An 18,995-nucleotide genomic window follows, 5' to 3' on the forward strand; every position below is an offset into this window, starting at 1 on the left:
GAAATAGCTCCGTAGTTTATCGAAAGCAGCTCTTCCAAAGCCATTTACCTTCGAGCTTTAACAAGAGCCCCGTGGCACTGATATTTATTATTATTATTTTAAACATTTCCATTGCACTTATAAGAGGGAATGTCGTGATCCAAAAAGAAAACTGAAAGTCTTAAAACATTTTCTGATCAACTGTTAATGACTTTATTAATATGATAAAATTGCCCTATAACTCTTTTGTAGCTATTTATAGATTTTTAGTCTTTCATTTGGTGACTGAGTAACAAAGGAGTCCTATTTTAGGATTTCAGCTGAACATAATACTTCTGAGCGTCACTTTTCAGGCTTGTTTTAGGAATGAATTGTGCTGGTGTTCCTGTAAAACGCAACAGACATCAAGACATCACAAGCAGCTGAAATATTAGATTTGTTCGTCTTATTAAACTGGTGACTGTTTATAAGATTTTCTAATATTTTATGAAACTGCTTGGTTTTGTGCAATGAAAAAATATCTTCTATGAAGCCTGAAGTACAGCTCAAGAGCAGAGAAAGCATCCAAAATCCTCAATATCTGGAAAATATTTCCAGCCTTTTATATACTGTACGGTTTTTCATTTGGTTCTTCTTTTGTGCATCTGTCTGGTGAAATCCAACACACAATCAGGTCATGTGCATCACGTTACAGGCCTCAGTCACTCTTCATCTCGTTTGTCAGGTGTATTAGTCTTTGATATTATAGTCGTAATATACACTGCTGTGTTGCAGTCAGGGATTATTCCAGGTAGATGTCTTCTGTTGGACACGAGACCTCCACAAACTCTTTATAGTACAAATGGAAGGCTTTCCTGTTAAAGAAGACACAGAATATACTAATAAACACTTTCCGAGCCAATAAAAAGTTTAAAAATAAAAGGATTGAGTGCAATATATTACAGATGCATTATATTGTGGCACATGAGTAAAGTTTATAAACAAACCTTAATGTTGGCTTGACAAAGCCTTGTTTGAAACTCTAAAAAGCATATAGTTTGAAGAATTCACTCAAAAAGTCAAAGTTTACCAATGTTTTTTGTTAAAAATTCTGTAGGAAAAGTAATAGTTTAATTTATGACAAGAGTGCACCCTCAGAAATCTACATCATAACAGGAGTTCTGAACTTTGTTAAAAAAAAAAGTCTTTTTCGTTGCCTTTTTCTCTGTCACACTTTAGAAATCATCAGAAATTATTATATCAACTGAAAACTTAAAATCTCAAAATTCATCATTTGAAACCCATTTTTAAAATCAGACATTGCATTCCCGTGAAAATGATACATCAATATCATGTTACAAATTTTTTTCGTTCATGAATTATAAAAATGTAAGTTTGGATCGTGCACTTTACAAGTCTATGTTTAAAAATGTGAATGACGGTTTAGTTAACATATTTTAACATGTTGCAAGCATGTAATACTCAGTAGGTCTCAGACTGACCTCACAGACTCTGCGAGCGGTTCGGTGGAGTTCTCAGACACAAAGACGTGACAGGCGAACCTCTCATCCGCTGGATGTTTGGTAATAAAGCCAAAATACCTGTGGATGTAACAAACCTTACATAAAACCCACAGAACTGACGCATTAACTACTGCTTAGAGGTTTGAGGTCGCTGTGAGTGTTTGTTTTTGAAAGAAGTCTCTATGGTCACCGAGGCAAGGCTGCATTTTTGTGATAAGAAAGTACAGTAAAAACAGTAAAGATGTGCAATATTATTACAATTTAAAATAACTATGTTTTCTATCTGAAAATCTGTTAAAGTGTAATTTATTCCTGTGATGCGCAGCTGTATTTTCAGCATCATTCCTCCAGTCTTCAGTGTCACATGATCTTCAGAAATCATTCTAGTCTGCTGATTTGCTGCTCAAGAAACATTTATTTTCATTGTAAGTGTAGAGCTGCTTCATATGTTTGTGTTGTATTTTTCAGGATCCTTTGATGAACCACATTTATTTGAAATAGAGTTATTTTGTAACATTATAAATGTCTGTCACATTCGAACAGTTTAATGCATCCCTAATTGCTGGATAAAAGCATTACCAGTGTAATTTCTTTCCAAAAAACCTTTCTGACCCCAAACCTTTGAGCTGTGGTGTTTATGCAAATTATTAATAATAAAACCATCATCACTGTCGGTAAAAATGGGAAGGTGGCTGTTAAATGCTCGACTCACTTCTTGTTTCTGGGATGGTAGCCGCAGAATGAGACGTTTTTCAAATGGAAAAAGTGACTAAATTGGCTGCTCTGTGGAAACACATTCATAACACAATTAGACAGCAAGTCCACAAGCCAACAGCTCACTGATTACTGGGACACATACTGAATCCTTTTTAGAAATAAGTCATTTAAATCAGTTTTTTCTTTTCTAGCCCAGTTCATCTGTACTGTTTGATGAAATGATAAAACAAACAACACTAGTATTCTTCATTCCTCACTCGAAAGTCTTCGTTTTCAAGGTTTAAGTCTTGAAGATTTAAATACAGCATGCTTGATTGTAACACTAATGAGCGTTTTTTTTCTTACTTTATTTTTTTTTTTTTTGAGTTTTGAGTCTCTAACACGTCCTGCACTCAGAGAGAAGAACTTCAAAAAAACAAAAAAACAAAAGATAAGGACTTTTGTTTTTACGACATCCTCCAACATAAAACCCCCCTCGGGCGCCGCGATGTCGATAACATCCCAGCCCTCGTGACATTTATTACACCTTCGATATGATCCAGAGACACTCTCGTGAGCATCAAAGGAAAGAAACACCCGCCCTTTTGGTCACAGCACGACGACATTCCAGACACACACACACACACACACACACACACCCACACGAGCATTTCTGGCTCACACATGAACACTTTTGATAAACTACCTCTAAATGTATTAAATGTATCTCTTTATGTGCTTAGATGTCTTCACGTGATATAGTGGAATAGATATAATTTTTACTGTGTGTTTAATCAAACTTTTATATGCCTGTAGTTAGGGAACAACTCTGTATCTCTGTATCCCTGACTCGCAAAGTTATAGTTTTATGGTGTCTGTATGATCGTAGAAACCCGACTGTGACGAATCTCAACGGCAAATTACAAAAAGATGCATTGTTTCAGAAGTACAATCTTTCTGAGGAAAAATGTGTAATTTTGTCATCGCCATGAATTAGACCAGTGGGCGGAAATCAGCAGACAAAGAAGATTTTTCCCGCCTCAGTTTCTCACACCTCATTGGTTCATAAGGTGACATAGGTGTGAACCAACCTTTCAATAAAAACAAAAGAAAACCCTTGCTCGTGGCATTCCGCCAGAGAGAGAGGGGGGTTTCCCAGTTCGCGATCGGACTTCTCAAGAAGTCCCTCCATTTGTTCTTCTTTACTTTTTCGTTTTATCTTAGTTTTTCTTTATTGTCTTCGGATATTTGACTTCGTTCAATTGTTCTCACGAGCCAAACGAACTTAAGTCTAATCATCTTTTGGCAAAGTTTACATTCGCGTTAACCACGAACTCACGCATCACCAGCTCCGGAGCGGACAACGCAGAAGCTACAACAACGGACAATTTGAGCTCAGCTACACACAAGAGCCAGATCAAAGCAAGTACTTTCTTATATCGCAACTTAAAAATTGCTGTTTAAGGTTGTCTAGGCTATTCCACTTTTGTGAAATTATCCAATGACTTGGAGTCTCTCGCAAAGTTAACTGTTTGAAAATTGTCACTCTGAGACCTGCCTTCCCTCTCTCTCTCTCTCTCTCTCTCTCTCTCTCTCTTTCTCTCTCTCTCTCTTTCTCTCTCTCTCTTTCTCTCTCTCTCTTTTTCTCTCTCTCTTTTTACTATTTTCGTTTGATTATCTTGTTTAAACTGTATTGTTTGTTTGCTATATACTCATATTTACTCTGTGTGAATTGTAGTTATGTACTCTTTATCCCGCTTTTATTAAATACCATAATTTGCTTGAATTGAACCGTTTTATTGCTCATCAAGATCGAAGTCCCTGAATCGTGTGATCTAAGCTACAAGCTTTGTTTTCTAGTAATTACTATTCAGTAATCTAAATACTACAGACACAGAAAATATTGTTCTTCCTGATCAGAAGATTAATATTTCTTGGAGTTTGTAAGAAGGGTATTTTTATTGATATTTGATAAGGGAGTCTAGCATCCAGTTCGCGGGACGAACAGATTGTCTAGATAACTTACATTAATTCTAGTAAAGATTACCTTTAAATGATTAAATATTCCCTCTTTGGGTAATTTAATATTTGTAAGCAATAAGCACATCATATTCATAGACTCATGAATATTCACTTCATTTGAGTTAATTATTCCCCAGAAAGTGATTGTTGCTACATGATGCACAGACGATCATAAAACAAACGTTACTAATGCTGTAGATGGCTTTTACCGTCTGGAAATCATCCTCCACCGTGAGCTTCAGTCCCTTCACACTGATCTCGAGGACGCAGGACGAGGGAGGATTGTAAAGCACAGTCAGTCTCCTGCTCATCGCTATCTGGAGTCATAAACAATCATCATCAGTCTAATGAAGGACATATGAAGACCAGCTTTCATCTCACATACAGTATGCTTAACCCAAGTGTACTGTATGTGCTGATAACCTCACTGCAATCAAATCATCTTTAAGATTTATGTATAAGAATCTCAACTTAAATGTGCATCCAGCTGGATTACACAGTTAAACTCATAAACCTGATATTAATAAATGTGACGCATACAGTGTTTATCAGTTAAACATTAACGCAGTAGATAAGATTTCTGTGCGGTTCTGTTTGAAAATTCATTTTGAATTTTATAAAATATGACATTCATATGAAAGATATGATTTAGGATGACGATTATGATTTTATGATGATGGTTATTTTGTATTTGTTATTGTTTATTTTTATATTATTAGGTTTTTTTTAGTTTAATTTTTTTTGTTTAATTATGACTGACGAATATGCATTAAAACTGTGTAATGGAAATTTTATATGCAATTCAAATGCATAGATCTTTAATTTAGGCCTAAATATTTATTTTTTGAGTGTACTTGTTTTCATGTGATCAAAGAATAGTTCACGTGAGACATTATTACTGTAAGAAATGCAGTTTTATTTTGTTCATTTAAAATATGCAGTGAAACGTGAATCTCGTCCAAACCTTCTGCATAGCGGCACACAAAACATCATTGCCTTTGTGATTCAGCACTTGAACCGAGCCCAGGAATTTCATGCTATATTTCTCCATCCATTCAGTACTTTCTGCTAACGAGAACAAGACAGAGATATAAAGACCACACAAACAGTTATTAAAGTCAAGTCACATTTGTTTCTGTAGTGCTCATGAAATGCTCTGTAAAGCAGCTCTAAAAAGACGATAGCGTCATTATTCTGCTCACTTTACACTCTTAGAAACAAAGGTGCTCCACGATGCCACAGAAGAACCTTCTTGTGTAGATGGTTCCATTAACATCTGAAGAACCTTCCTGTTTCACAAAAGCTTCTTTGTGGCGAAAGAAGGTTCTTTAGATTATAACAAGGTAGGAAAAAGATGGTTCTTTAAAGGGGTCATCGGATGCTCTGCACTTTTACAAGTAGTTTGAACTGAAATGTGTGTTGCCTGTGTGTGTACACAACCACTCTGTAATGATAAAAATCCACCCAGTGCCTTTTTTTTTTTTTTTTATAAACAATGCTACAATTTGTACCCCTTTCTCAAATCGAGCCGATCTCAGATGATGTCACACAGACAGGCCCCTCCCACGATAGTTTGATTGACAGTAGTGTTTCAGCACAGACCGGACTGCCGCTGAAGACGCAGTGGATAATGTTTGTTTCTGAAGAGAATCACCTCCAGAAGAAGTGAGTATAAGGTGTTTTAATGAATCTTTGCTAATCGCCTTTCCTAATAATGTGCTAATTAGCAAGTGTCACGATGAATGCAGCTAAAGTAAACAGTCCTTCAGAGAGCAGCTTGGAAGAGAGGGGCGGGGTCAACAGAGCTCATTAACATTTAAAGAGACATGCACTAAAACAGCTTGTTTTTGACAGGGTAAATAAAAGGTGTTTTTTAAACTACCACTGAGAAATTTTACCCAAACTATGTTACAGACTTTTCATTAAGACCCTAAAGAATCATATCAACTTGTGGAAAATGGGCATATGGCGACTCCTTTAAAGAACCTTTGACTGAATGGTTTCTTTTGTGGAACCAAAAATGATTGTTCTGTGGCATCGCCGTGAAGAACCTTTTAAGCACCTTTTATTTTTAAGAGTGTAGTCCGATGTTGTTTCATTTTAATTCTATAACAGTGTTATTGTTGCAAAGTTCACTAGCTAGTTATGAACTCATAAAGCAACTCTAGAGAAGACAATCGTGTCCTTATTTAAACACAGTGATCTGAATCTCCAGCTCTTACTGTCTGGAGTAAGCTCTTGCTCCTTGAAGACCTCAGAGGCGTAGTAAGCGGGAAAGATGCCGCGTGCTCCGCTTCTCATGTTGTAGCCCTCGCACCAGTGATCCTCGTCCTGCAGCTCCACCAGCAGAGGGTCACTGACCTCCAGCTCCAGCTCGTCATCATGACGAGGGACAAACCTGACAAAAACACCTCCATCAGCTTTTCTATCTGGTCTGTTCTTAGATGGAGAGATTTGTCTCTTGTTTTTGTCCCAGTCACTTGATATGATTAACAAGATACTCAACTTATAACTTAAAGGGGTGGTTGATTGCGATTTCACTTTTTTAACATTAGTCAGTGTGTAATGTTGCTGTTTGAGCATAAACAATATCTGCAAAGTTACGACATTGAACGTTCAATGAAAACAGAGATATTGTCTTTTAAATTCTGTCAGTTTAATGCCTACAAAATCATCTCGTACAGATCATCAGCTCAGCTCTCATTTATTCACTTATTTTCACACAGCTATGAGAAGTGTTAAACATGGACGCGTGTTGTGTTTTAGTATTCTATTGTAGGTTTGATGTGGCTGTATTAAAGTATTAGAAGCTAAGCGATATTAACGATGCTGTTGTTTACAATACAACCGCAGCACATGCTGCTGAGGAGAGGGGCGGGACTTTCAGGACGCGAGATGCAGATGCACACTAGAATCACAACACACTGGGCCAGCTGACCAATCAGAGCCCAGCGCCTATTTCTGAGGGAGGGGCTTCATAAAAGTGCGTTTCTCAGAGAAGGGACAGAGCAGTGTAGAAAAAAGGGAAATTATGTGAAAAATAATGGTTTTTTAAAAAAATTAAGCATTAACACATGTTAGACTGCACCCCATAAACACAATCAAGCCTAGAAAAAAAAAACAGTCAACCGCCCCTTTAAAACAAAAACAATACTTTTGCCTTTTTTTTTTTTTTAATATTAACCAATTTGTAGTTTTGCTAATCACTGACACATTTGGGTTATAAAACAGCATTACTGAGTACTTTCCCCGTTTCCACCTTTTACAAATATAGTGATTTGGTCTTTCTGACATCATATTTAACTAAAGGACTGGCATCGTTAAAAACAATAATAATATTTGACTAAAACAGAGGTATCTTTTGATCAGATGTTCCTCCATTGTCCATATTAATGTAATCATATCAATCTCTCAGCATTTGAACATATTAATGGGGATGAAATAATGTAGCAAATGATATCGCTGTAACGTTAGCAGCTCATTGCCTATTCAAATGATGTTTTGTTTTTCTGTTTGAGTCACAAATGGTGCCATTTCCTGAGAAAGACCCAGAATGCACTGTGTTTCACCTGTACACTGCTCTGTGCGTCTGTTCTCTCTCTTCTCCGTTAATCATGCAGGAAAACAAGCCAAAAGATTCTGTACCTAAACACCAAAACATACAGAGTTCATACAGACACTTTCACACATCAGTACAGTGCATTGTATCAATATACAGTGAGTTCTAATTATGGTCAAATACTGCTCTATTCATGACATACTAGCTGAAGATTTGATACAATTGCACATTACACCGAGGGAAGCAATCGTTCTACACTGAACGAATTAAACTAGAAGCTCAAGGGTTATTAAGGGCTTTTAGGAATATACAAAACAAAATGTTTCTAATTAATTAATTAAACTGCACAAGGGCAGTTGTACTAAATACAATAAAAGCAAAACCAAAAACGTAGGATTTCTTTATTTAATCTGTTTATAGCAACACCCTTTTAGCAAATCATTTAAGCTACTGGTTGAATGTCATGTAACTCATCGCTTATTCTTCAGCAAAGCCTTCATCTTAGTACTTTATTTTATTTTTTGTATGTTATGATTGAAAATATGAAAAGTACTGTATTCTGATTCACACTGGTTTGCAATGAATGAATGGTACAAAAAAAAATGGTACATCCAGAATTCATCAAATGTCTGATACTTTGGATTTTTCTTTTTAAATGTGTATATTGTGATTATATATTTTTATTGGTCTTTTTTTTTTTTTTTTTTTTTTTTTGGAGCATTGTGATATATATGTGACTGTGGAGCACAAAAGCAGTCATAAGTCTCTGGGGTATATTTGTAGGAATAGCCAACAATACACTGTATGGGACAAAATTATCCATTTTTCTTTTATGCCAAAAATCATTAGGATATTAAGTAAAGATCATGTTCCATGAAGATATTTTGTAAATTTTCTACTGTAAATATATCAAAACTTAATTTTTTATTAGTAATATGCATTGCTAAGAATTCATTTGGACAACTTTAAAGGTGATTTTCTCAATATTTTGATTTTTTGCACCCTCAGATTCCAGATTTTCAAACAGCTGTATCTCAGACAAATATTGTCTTATCCTACCAAACCACACATCAATGGAAAGCTCATTTATTCCGCTTTCATAAGATTTATAAATCTCAATTTTGAAAAATTGACACTTATGACTGGTTATGGGTCAATTTTATTTATAAACATATATTGGGTCATATATATGTTTATAAATATAACCCACCCCAGTTCTACTCAAATATTTATACAGATCAAAACAATTTTTTTAAGTATTTTGTTTTTTAAATGTGTATATCGCACATCTTTTGTTGTTGTGGCTGCATATGTAATGGTAATAATAATGTAACTTGGTTGATATATTAACTGAGCTGAGTGTCTCCCAAACCAGTGATTGTTCACTATTTTGAGCTCATAATTTGTAATACTTTTTGTTTTGTTTTTGTACTGTAGAGTATTTTCTCATTCAAAGCGTTTCAGGAAGCCAGTGCCCCCTTGATGGGAAACGCTCCTGACATCCAGTAATCCAAGGACTACTTAAACCAACTGTGACCTGATGAAACCATGTGTGTCACGTCACATCACGACTGCAACCGTGGAACAATTATCACACTCATCATCATTCAGTGTCATTGAAAGAGAAATAAGTATGCAACACGGTCAATAGTTTTGAATTGTTAAAAAGTTAGAATGTTTTTGAAAGAACAAGAAGTCTCTTATGGTCTGCTAGGCTGTATTTATTTGATCAAAAATACAATAAAATTGTGAAATAATTTTGCCATTCAAAATAACTGTTTTCTATGTGAAAATATGTTAAACTGTAATTTATTTCTGTGATGCAGCACTGAATTTTCAGCATCATTACTCCAGTCTTCAGTGTCACATGATCTTCAGATATCATTCCAATATGCTGATTGACTGCTCAGTTATTATCAGTTACCATTGGTGATCAAGTATTAATAATGATCCTTATCATCAATGTTGACAATTAATAATATTTAATAATATTTGTGTGGAAACCATGATTTTTTTTTTTTTTTTTCAGGATTCTGTGATTGATTATAAAAGCTCAAAACAACATTTATTCAAAATAGAAATATTTTGTAAGTCTTTACTGTCACTTTTGATCAATTTAATGGATCCTTGCTGAATAAAAGTATTATTTTTTCTCTTTAAAAAGAAAAAATAAACTTTTGCATAGTAGTGTATCACAGTTTCCACAAAAAAAAAAAAAATTAGCAGCACAACTGTTTTCAACATTGATAAAAATCAGAAATGTTTCTTGAGCAGCAAATCAGCATATTAGAATGATTTCTGAAGATCATGTGACACTGAAGACTGGAGTAATGATGCTGAAAATACAGCTGCGCATCACAGAAATAAATTACATTTTACAATATAATCACATAGAAAACAGCTATTTCAAATTGTAATAATATTCCACAATTTTAAAGTTTTCACTGTATTTTTGATCAAATAAATGCAGCCTTGGTGAGCAGAAAAACACACACACACACACACACAAAAAAATAATTCCAAACTTTTGACCAATAGTGTTCAAATGTTAAAAAATATAAAAGTACACTTACTGGAAGAGCGTGAGCAGCCGTTCATGAAAACGTTAACAAATTTCCGAGAAAACTGCATGTCGGCTTCAGGCGTGGAGTCCTCTGACAGACACGTCGAAGCATCCTGTTTGATCCCGCTTTGTTTTCTTCCCCCATCTTCATTCTCATCCTCCTCATCCTCTTTCTCAAGAGCCGACTCGTATGGAGAGCAGGCGCAGTTATCGTAGACGGTGGCCGAGTCGCTGTCGTCACTGTATCCGTGATAACACTCTCTCAAGCTGACGAGCTCCAGCTGATCGTGCTCGTCCACGACCAGCGTGTATTTGACCGAATCGTACGAAAGTCCGCTGGCGTCCGAGTTGCTCACGGAGGTCTGCAGCATTCCCGACAAACCCTCGCCAGCGCCGCAGTCTCTGTAACACAGCTCTTCGGCTCCAGTTGCTTCTTCATCTTCACTGTCAGGCTCCACAGCAGCCAGAACCTCCACACAGGAGGAATAGGACGGCGGCTGCAGATCATGTTCGCTGTACGGAGGGGGAGCTTCGTTGTCAGAGCTGTCTGGGATTACTTGGGAAAGCGCCGGCGTTCTCTCGTGCTCCGGAGCCTCGGTGCAGCGCTGTATGGGCGTCAGAAAGATCTCCTCCGTAGGCTCAAGCCGGACGTCTGTGTGATAACGGATGCGCTCGCAGTGGCCCTCTCCTCTGTGCACGTCTCTGGCTTTGTATGGTGGGGCAGGAGCTTGAGTGTGTTTGGAGCGGCAACTGTTGGGTTTGTCGGTCGAGGTGCCGCGTTCTTTCATCTGAGTCCGAATCTGAGCTGGCTGGTGCTTCTCTTCGTCGCTCAGACACGTGTGCTCACGAGAAGGCGCCAGTTCACCTGGTTGCAGGAGGATCGTGCACAAAAAAGTGAATTGATAGAGTATCAATCAAGTCAATATGGTAGTACACTTTAATTATTCTGTTAAAATTCAGTTTAGACAGTAGCAAAAAAGTTAAATATTTAAAATACTTTTATTTCATACTAAGTATAGTTAGTAATCTATGCAGGTGGAGCTGGGGAAGGTGGAGGGTTTCCGAGAAACTCTGAAAGCGGAGCTGCAGGAATCTCATGTGAATGCAAGCCAGCCTTATAAATGTAAGGCAGTAAGCTCATTGGCTGCATATGTAGCATGAACCAATCAGCTTGTGCCACGTCGTTTAACTCTCTGAATATCATCAGTTACATTAATATCACGTAAGCCTGCGCCATCTAGAGTTTCATGACTGAACTATATATTTAAACTTTATTTGGAGTGCAACTTGTGCACAATGCACAATTCTTAATATTAAGCCTAAAATGTGTTTTAATGTCACTATTGATGAGGATTGTGATCTTTGAATAATATCGGTCTTTAAATGCAAGATATTTAAATTGTAGCTACCTGAATTATACTTGCAATAGTTCCACTTTAGCGTGATCCAATATACTTCAGTTTATCTTTAGTTGCACTACTTCCGCACAATTAAAGTGTATTAAGTTCAAAATTAGTTGTAGCTCCGCGTTAGCACAATCAAATATATTCAATTCAAGTTTACTTGTATAGTGCTTTTCACGATACAAATCGCTGCAAAGCAGTTTTACAGAGAATTAAAGTTTCTGTTTGAAAATATGTTTAGCAGTAGCTTATCAGTGGTGACTAACTTGATGTACAGAAATGTACAGAAAAATTCATGCAGTTAACGATATGCAATTAAACAGACGTTGAAGACTAAAATATACTTCAGTTTATCTTAAGTTGGACTTCAGCACTACTTTGCACAATTAAAGTGCATTAAGAATAAAATTAGTTGTTTCAATTTAGCAGATGTTTAGTATACTTAAAATACAATTGCAGGGTATTTTTATAAAGTACGTACTGTAAATATGTAAATGTATTTCAAAGTCATTTTAGTATATTTATTTTGGTAACACTTTATTTTAAGGTGTCCGTGTTACACAAGTTACATGTACTTGCTATTATAATAACAATAAATTATGTGTAATTACATGCAAGTAACATAAACCTAACCATTTAGTAATGGTTACTAAATGGTTAATGTAGTTAATTAATATATCTCTGTAATTAAATGTATAATTACACTGTAACAGGTGCACCTTAAAATAAAATGTAACCTTTATTTTTCACTAGGGGAGATCAGTGGTAGTAGTCTACTAACATGCTGACTAATAAAAAATAAAATGGCTTGGTTTGTTTTTGAAACAGACAGATCAAGATATTAGTTATGCCTATGTGACCCATTGTTTGACTAGAGAGTGCACATGCAAACATGTTTTTGTAGATGACTCGACTAAACCAAATTCACATGACCGCAGTTGGCAGCAAAACATGACTGGTCTTTTGTCATTGAGACAACAGAGCAAGAGAGGTTTGGCTTGCAGTGAGCTAGCCGACAAACTGTCAAATTACCTACAAAATGACCAGCAAAACGCAACAATAAAAGAACCCACTTTTACAAGTACACCTTTGAGAAACGCGCTTAATCATACTGATTGTGCACTTGGAGTGTACCTCAAATCATGAAAGTATATTTAAAAAAAAAAAACATACTTCGTAGACATTATAATATTAATAAAATAAAATGTCACCTAAGTAAAGAGGGACACTTTAATGACTATGTTTGTTAACACACTTAAGTACACTTTTAAAAATTGCAGTTTGTAATGTTAAACATTTTACGCAAGTATGTTTAAAATGGTAGTTAAGCATAAAGAAGCACACTTATTTTGATGTGTTGATTACTTGTGATATTTTAATTGCGGTGTGTTGTTATATTATTTTACATTTAAGGTTAATATATTTTAAATGTACTAAATTGCAACTTTTTGTGTCGTTACGAATATATTTAAATACAAGTTACATACAAAAGAAATTAAGCATATTTTAGTTTATCAAAAATGCTGGTCAGTACATTCAGCAGTACTTTAACCATATTTCAAATGCATTAGAAATAATTATGAAATTACATATAAAGATGTACTTAAGTTGGTTAAAAATGACTAAAGTTCAGCTAATTGCAATTATTATACATCTAAACTACAATACATTTTCATTCAATTGTAATTAACATGCTATTAAGTGTCTGAACACATTACAGTCAGTTATTTTATTTCGGTAAATGTAAATATATTGTGCATGTCACAACACTGAAAGCAGGATAACTGCAAAAATACAAAATTCTTTTTAAAAACACTTTAAGTAGAGGACACTGTTGTTTCTGCTGTGATGTCTTAATAAGCACACACACATAAACGAAGATCTCTCACCTGTTTTAAAGGGTGGCAAGGTCTGGGAGATTTTCTGCTGCCAGCTGTACCTCTTCACAAATGAGTTGTTGTTTAAAGTGTCCTGTTGATGAGATGCAACAGACAGGTTTTAGCATACTAACACAGAGATTCTGCAGTATACAGTATGCAAACTGTATATAGCATAGATTTATGTACACTGATAACCCAGAGGTAATATCATTCTTTTCTTTTAATCTTTCACATTATTTAATCAGACCCAGGGGTTCTCTGGGTTTTCATACAAACAGACAAATATGTCCAAATTTGACCTGCTGGTGGCGCTAGACGATTTCAGACAGATAACTTATATTCGCCTGCAGGAATTTTCAGACTCTTACCTATCAGTGTTTCCAAATAACCAAAGCCATGCACATTAGAGACCATTGAACTCCAGTGCTCAAATCTGATCAGGGTTTACGTAATGGGCACTACCCTAAACACTTAGTTAAATTAAAAAGTTCAAAAAGTCCAAAAGACTTTCCTCTCTTTCACCGATTCTTTCTCACTCTCTTACAATACTTACAATAAATCCACTCTTTTGCTTCATACTGACCCATATTAATACTCTCCACACAGACAGCTTTGAATCATCCCTCGAACATTAAAGCAGAGGGTTAAAGTAACATTTTACAGAAACTCTTGTTACTGAGCTTTTCTCAGGACTTGTACTTTCTTTTTTTAGTTTTAAAAGCTGTACTTTTCCCATGCCATTTTTCCTCCAACTGTGCTCTCTACTCATCATACTAAAAAAAAACATAACCAACAACTGACACAGCACACACACACACACACACACACACACACACACACACACACACACACACACACACACACGTGTATATATGTTGAAATGCCTTTGATTTGATGCATAACACTTATTGTAAATAATATAAATAATATTACATACCTTATATGTACGTTTATGATTACACAAAACGGGTTTAGTGTTCTGTAATTATAATGCAGTCCACACAGAATAGTTTAAAGACTGTTCTGACCATTAATGAACAAATCCTTGATAAATATACTGTCACTTTAGTCATTTTAAGTTCGATTGTACACGACAGAAAGAGATGGAAAAAAGTGTGCTTGATAGTATTAAATGTGCACTTGTAGTGAACATCAAATTGTAAATGTATAAAGCTGTACTCGCAGATAATATAAGATACACTTATATAGATTCTTTTAAAGTATATTATCTCCATAATGAGGACTCGTTTTAAACATATGCTAAAGTATACTTGTTTTCACAAGGGCAAAGTGAGCGAGTAATAATTAGTCACTTCAAAACATTAATTGAGTGCTTTATGCACTATTTAAACATTACTTCATAATATTTAGCTTTGCACTCTTTTCTGAAATGTTTTAGGAGGCGCTGCTTCACTTGCCTCATCAGAGAAAATGCACCTATAGTCATATTTGAATCCGTACATTACCTGAGTCCGTGGCACCTGTGGGAATAAGTTGAGAGTGGTGGGTCTTTTTGGTTTTTGGGGGTAGGTGTTGATGCTGACAGGAACGACGGAGTCCATTGATGCTCGACAAGCCTCTCTTTGGCTCCTGTGGGCAGCATCAGTAAGATGTGAGGGATGTGTCTCTGCCTGGATCTGACCCGCTGCGCCGGCCTCCACCTCGTCCAGGCCGCTGTTGGGTGTCTGGGTCACATGATCCTGCAGGGATTGGAAAGATCGGCTGTCAGTCAGAGAAGAGAGTGAATGAGATAATAAGAGAGGGGAGATTAGAACATTAGAGCAAGCGATGACATCAGACTTTGGCTTTTTCAGTGCCGGCGATGCCAAGAGAACAAGAGCCGGGGAGGGGTTTGTACAAAGACTATTCATATGGGTGTTTACTCACTGCATTACAATGAGACTCATTAACACTAGAGCTCGGCCTGCTCTCAGCTGCGGCTCTGTGCAAAAGTTTACCAGATTTGTACAGATTTTGATATAGACTAAATTATAAAAGAAAGTGCTGCGAAAGCAAAAATCCCGTAGAGTGGAAATGAAGAGTTTAACTTTTTTAAAATGTTCAAAAATCATGTTTTTATTATGTCATCATGTTTTTATTGTGTATGTTTTAACCTAATCAAAATAACCCAACTGTAGTTTGATTGAGATTAATTGGAATGCACAAAAAAAAAAAAAAAATGTAATGTAATGACGCCCATAAGCTTTCTGCTGAAAATTCAGCTTTGCATCACAGGGATAAATAACATTTTAAAGTATATTCACATAGAAAACAGCTATTTTAAATTGCTATTTCTGAATATTACTGTTTTTACTGTATTTTTAGTTTAAAAAATGCAGCCTTGATGAGCATAAGTGTCTTCTCTGAAAAATATTAAAATCTTACGGAAACCAAACTTTGGAACGGTAGTCTATGCAGAGATATAGATGGAAAAACAAATCTATGGCAGAACAAACCACTTTCACACCTATGAGCCAACAGCACTTCCACTCTAGAATAACAATAAGACAAAAAAAGAAAGAAGTGAAACTCATTCTAATCCAATGAAAGTATTAGATTATTTTATTTTAAAAGCAATGCAACAGCACAGTGTGTTACTTTAGTATTTTTTAACTGCTGTTTAAGGCTAAATCAACAAACATGCATTGCATGCCTGTGTGATAAAATAACCTTCCATTAAGGACTTCACTTGATTGCTGAATGTCTTTTTTAATTGGTCTTAAATGCACCACACAGTTTTTGTTTTCTGACCTTTCTCAAGTTTCTACTTGAAATGTCTTTTTTTTTATTATTGTACATGCTGAACAATTAACATTTAAACCATGCCTAAATAATATAAACAGGACATTGTTGACTGTCTGACCATTTCAACTAGATTCGTTCATGAATGTGACTCAGAGTCGCCACCTAGAGGTGTAATGATGTAGTGCACAGGAAGGTCTCTTCCTGAACTGAGAGATCAGTAATAAATAAAAATTATTAATAACCGAAAGGCACAAAAGAAGAAGAAACAAGTCATATTTAAAACAAATGTACAGAAAGGAGGGATGGATTGTAAGTGGCGGTGTCTGTTAGATGATGTTCAGTAATATTCACATGTTCTTTTCTCACCTTGATGTCAGAGTCCACGTGCCTGGACCTCAGTGCACATTCATCCCCGATTTCTGTGATTTCAGACAGGTCCTCATCTTCAAATCCGTCCAAGCCCATGTCATGGGTCAACCTAGAAGAGCCACAGCAGTTATTGATCAAGAGGGCTGTTTGTGTCTTTGTTTAAGTGCACTGCACAATATACTATAGTGAAAAGAAGTGTGCTTGAATATGTGTTTAAACCATATTTCAAAGACAACAGAAGTAATTAAGAAATTACATATAAAGATGTACTTAAGTCCTACTTAAGTGGGTCACAAATCACTCTTAATTCACTTTGACAATATATAAATTTAAACTATAATACTTTTTCGTTTTATTGCGATTAAATTGCCAAAAACATTACATGCAGATCACACTTGAGTATATTATTTTTTAAAATACTGCTTCTATAAAAAGTACTTATTTTAAATGTATGCTAACTTCTGTTTCACAAGGGTTTCTTGTACGTTATTATTGTATAAGGTTCTGTATTAAGCAATACATAAAGTAGGCTCCTGATTCTGAATGAAAATGTTTCAGCTGCTGCATGTAAAATGTCTGTTTATTTGGCAAATAGAAAGCAAACACAGTGTGAGCATGTAATTTTTTTTATTTTTTAATGTGCAACGTTATTACAAATCTGTTTTTTGCTTTGTCATTAAAAGGTTTGGATTGTAATTGATGTGCAAAACATATTTAAAGCATTTCAGCATGAGGATGAGATGACAACATGTGAAAATGTATATTTTGTTTTAAATAATCTGAATGCATTCATGGCAGGAAGCAGTGCCTCGGCAAACGTCACAGGTCACCTGACAGTGTCAACATGATGTAGTTTGTCCGCATCGTATTTATACTCCACACATGATGCATGTTTATTTTAGTAACAGCTCTCATCAAAGACAACACCTACATGATTTCAGAACAGCGAGTGTCTCTAGTGGCATGAAACCTGAAAGAGCTCGTGGTGTGCAACCTGTTTTTATACAGTCTGTGTGTGCAACATGCACATCCTCAGCCCCTTTCAAAATAAAAGTCTTTTGTCACGGCGTCAGTAACACTGCAGTTAATAGAATCTGTATGATAAAATGAACTATTTAAAAAGACAACAGGTGAAGACAGATATATGGCCATACAGATTTATATCAATGTGAGTATATAATGAAAAAAACAACTGGCAAAGGACAAGAATTTCATTGCAATACTGAAAATAATATTGCATACATATTATTAAAAGATCCTTGGCATAACAGAGTGTCATCTGCTACATATGTTGCATCTGCTGCTCATCAAAACACATGCACTAACACAGAAACATTATATATATTCTAGCACTAAAAACACAAGCCTGAAGAGTAGACCCTCGTACCATTTCTCCCACTGCTCCTCTGTCCATTCCTCTTTGCCGTCACCGCTGGAGTCCATTCTGTGAGCAGTGCAGCATGGGATTGTGTTGCCATCTGCTCTGTTTACAGTCAGGTTCAAATGACAGCAGCACATGTGTCTCCAGCATCCTCATGTGTGCTGCTGCAGAATGAAGGAATGCTGCGGTTTTCTCACTGTATCTCTCTGCCCTTGCATCCTCACTGGGTGATCTACAGCCGGATCTCAGGAAAATACAAGCAGAAATGGCAAAATAAAAGCTTTGCAGAGAGATGCTGCATGACAGTGTCCTTCTGCTGATACATAATAATAATAATCATGCAGTCCATCCAATAGAAGTGTGTTTTACAACATCAGCCCTCCTCTCTGCTTCTAGTCTCCAGTGTCGCCCATCCCCCATCTCTCTCTCTCTCTCTCTCTCTCTCTCTCTCTCTCTCTCTCAGTTCAATTCAGTTCAATTCAATTGAACTACGAACAATTTGTAATTCAATGTGGTGTGTGTGTGTGGTGTTTGTGTGGTGTGTGTGTGTTTGTGTGTGTGTGTGTTTGTTTGTTGACTCCTCCCTCTTTTTGTGACAGGTATCAGTGTATCCTGCTGCTAGTAAGATACAATCTTGTTTTTCAGCTAATAAATACTGAAGCTGTGTTTTCTTGTTTAACATTTTGAAGTCAGGGTAAAGTATTTCTAATTTTGACATTTTAGTCTTTCTAATGTCTTCACAGTTAGAGCCGCTGGTGAGGAAGTGTTGCTCTGTCTCCACTTCCCCATGACTACAGTAAGAGCACATCTCTGTCTCTCTCTCTGTTTCTCAGTGTGTGAGAGAGACATGAGGTGTTATATTGTGTTTGTGTGTGGGTGCAACCACTGCTCTTCAA

The 18,995-nt window shown here is 36.0% G+C and overlaps 1 protein-coding gene across 3 annotated transcripts; it reads right to left on the reverse strand.

Moving 5' to 3' along the window:
* Positions 1 to 168: 168 nt before the first annotated feature.
* Positions 169 to 18,515, reverse strand: LOC109046854 (C-Jun-amino-terminal kinase-interacting protein 1-like). 3 transcript variants are annotated; one of them, XM_042728771.1, is made up of 12 exons: positions 18,106 to 18,515; positions 16,716 to 16,827; positions 15,071 to 15,304; positions 13,614 to 13,695; positions 10,332 to 11,186; positions 7,769 to 7,844; positions 6,422 to 6,597; positions 5,164 to 5,264; positions 4,409 to 4,516; positions 2,194 to 2,264; positions 1,461 to 1,559; positions 169 to 833 (listed from the first exon to the last, which is right to left on the reverse strand). In XM_042728771.1, exons 1-12 carry the CDS (start codon positions 18,234 to 18,236, stop codon positions 761 to 763), a joined length of 2,118 nt encoding a protein of 705 aa, XP_042584705.1. In that variant the 5' UTR covers positions 18,237 to 18,515; the 3' UTR covers positions 169 to 760. The 3 variants fall into 3 exon arrangements, with proteins under 3 accessions (XP_042584705.1, XP_042584704.1, XP_042584706.1); XM_042728770.1 differs by having other exon boundaries at positions 5,164 to 5,267; positions 18,106 to 18,514; XM_042728772.1 differs by lacking the exon at positions 18,106 to 18,515 and adding an exon at positions 17,650 to 18,041 and having other exon boundaries at positions 5,164 to 5,267.
* Between the last annotated feature and the right edge of the window lie 480 nt (positions 18,516 to 18,995).

This window comes from Cyprinus carpio, chromosome B7, assembly GCF_018340385.1.
Source record: "Cyprinus carpio isolate SPL01 chromosome B7, ASM1834038v1, whole genome shotgun sequence".
NCBI classification, from domain to species: domain Eukaryota; kingdom Metazoa; phylum Chordata; class Actinopteri; order Cypriniformes; family Cyprinidae; genus Cyprinus; species Cyprinus carpio.

Bases quoted from the DNA above. Each gene is read 5' to 3' on its own strand.
- LOC109046854 (XM_042728770.1), bottom strand. From the start codon at position 18,236: ATGTGCTGCTGTCATTTGAACCTGACTGTAAACAGAGCAGATGGCAAC. The intron at 11,187-13,613 runs GTGAGAGATCTT...TCCTGCAACCAG, and splicing joins CTTGCCACCCTTTAAAACAG to GTGAACTGGCGCCTTCTCGT. The intron at 2,265-4,408 runs GTAAAAGCCATC...GTGTTTCCACAG, and splicing joins TGGAGGATGATTTCCAGACG to AGCAGCCAATTTAGTCACTT.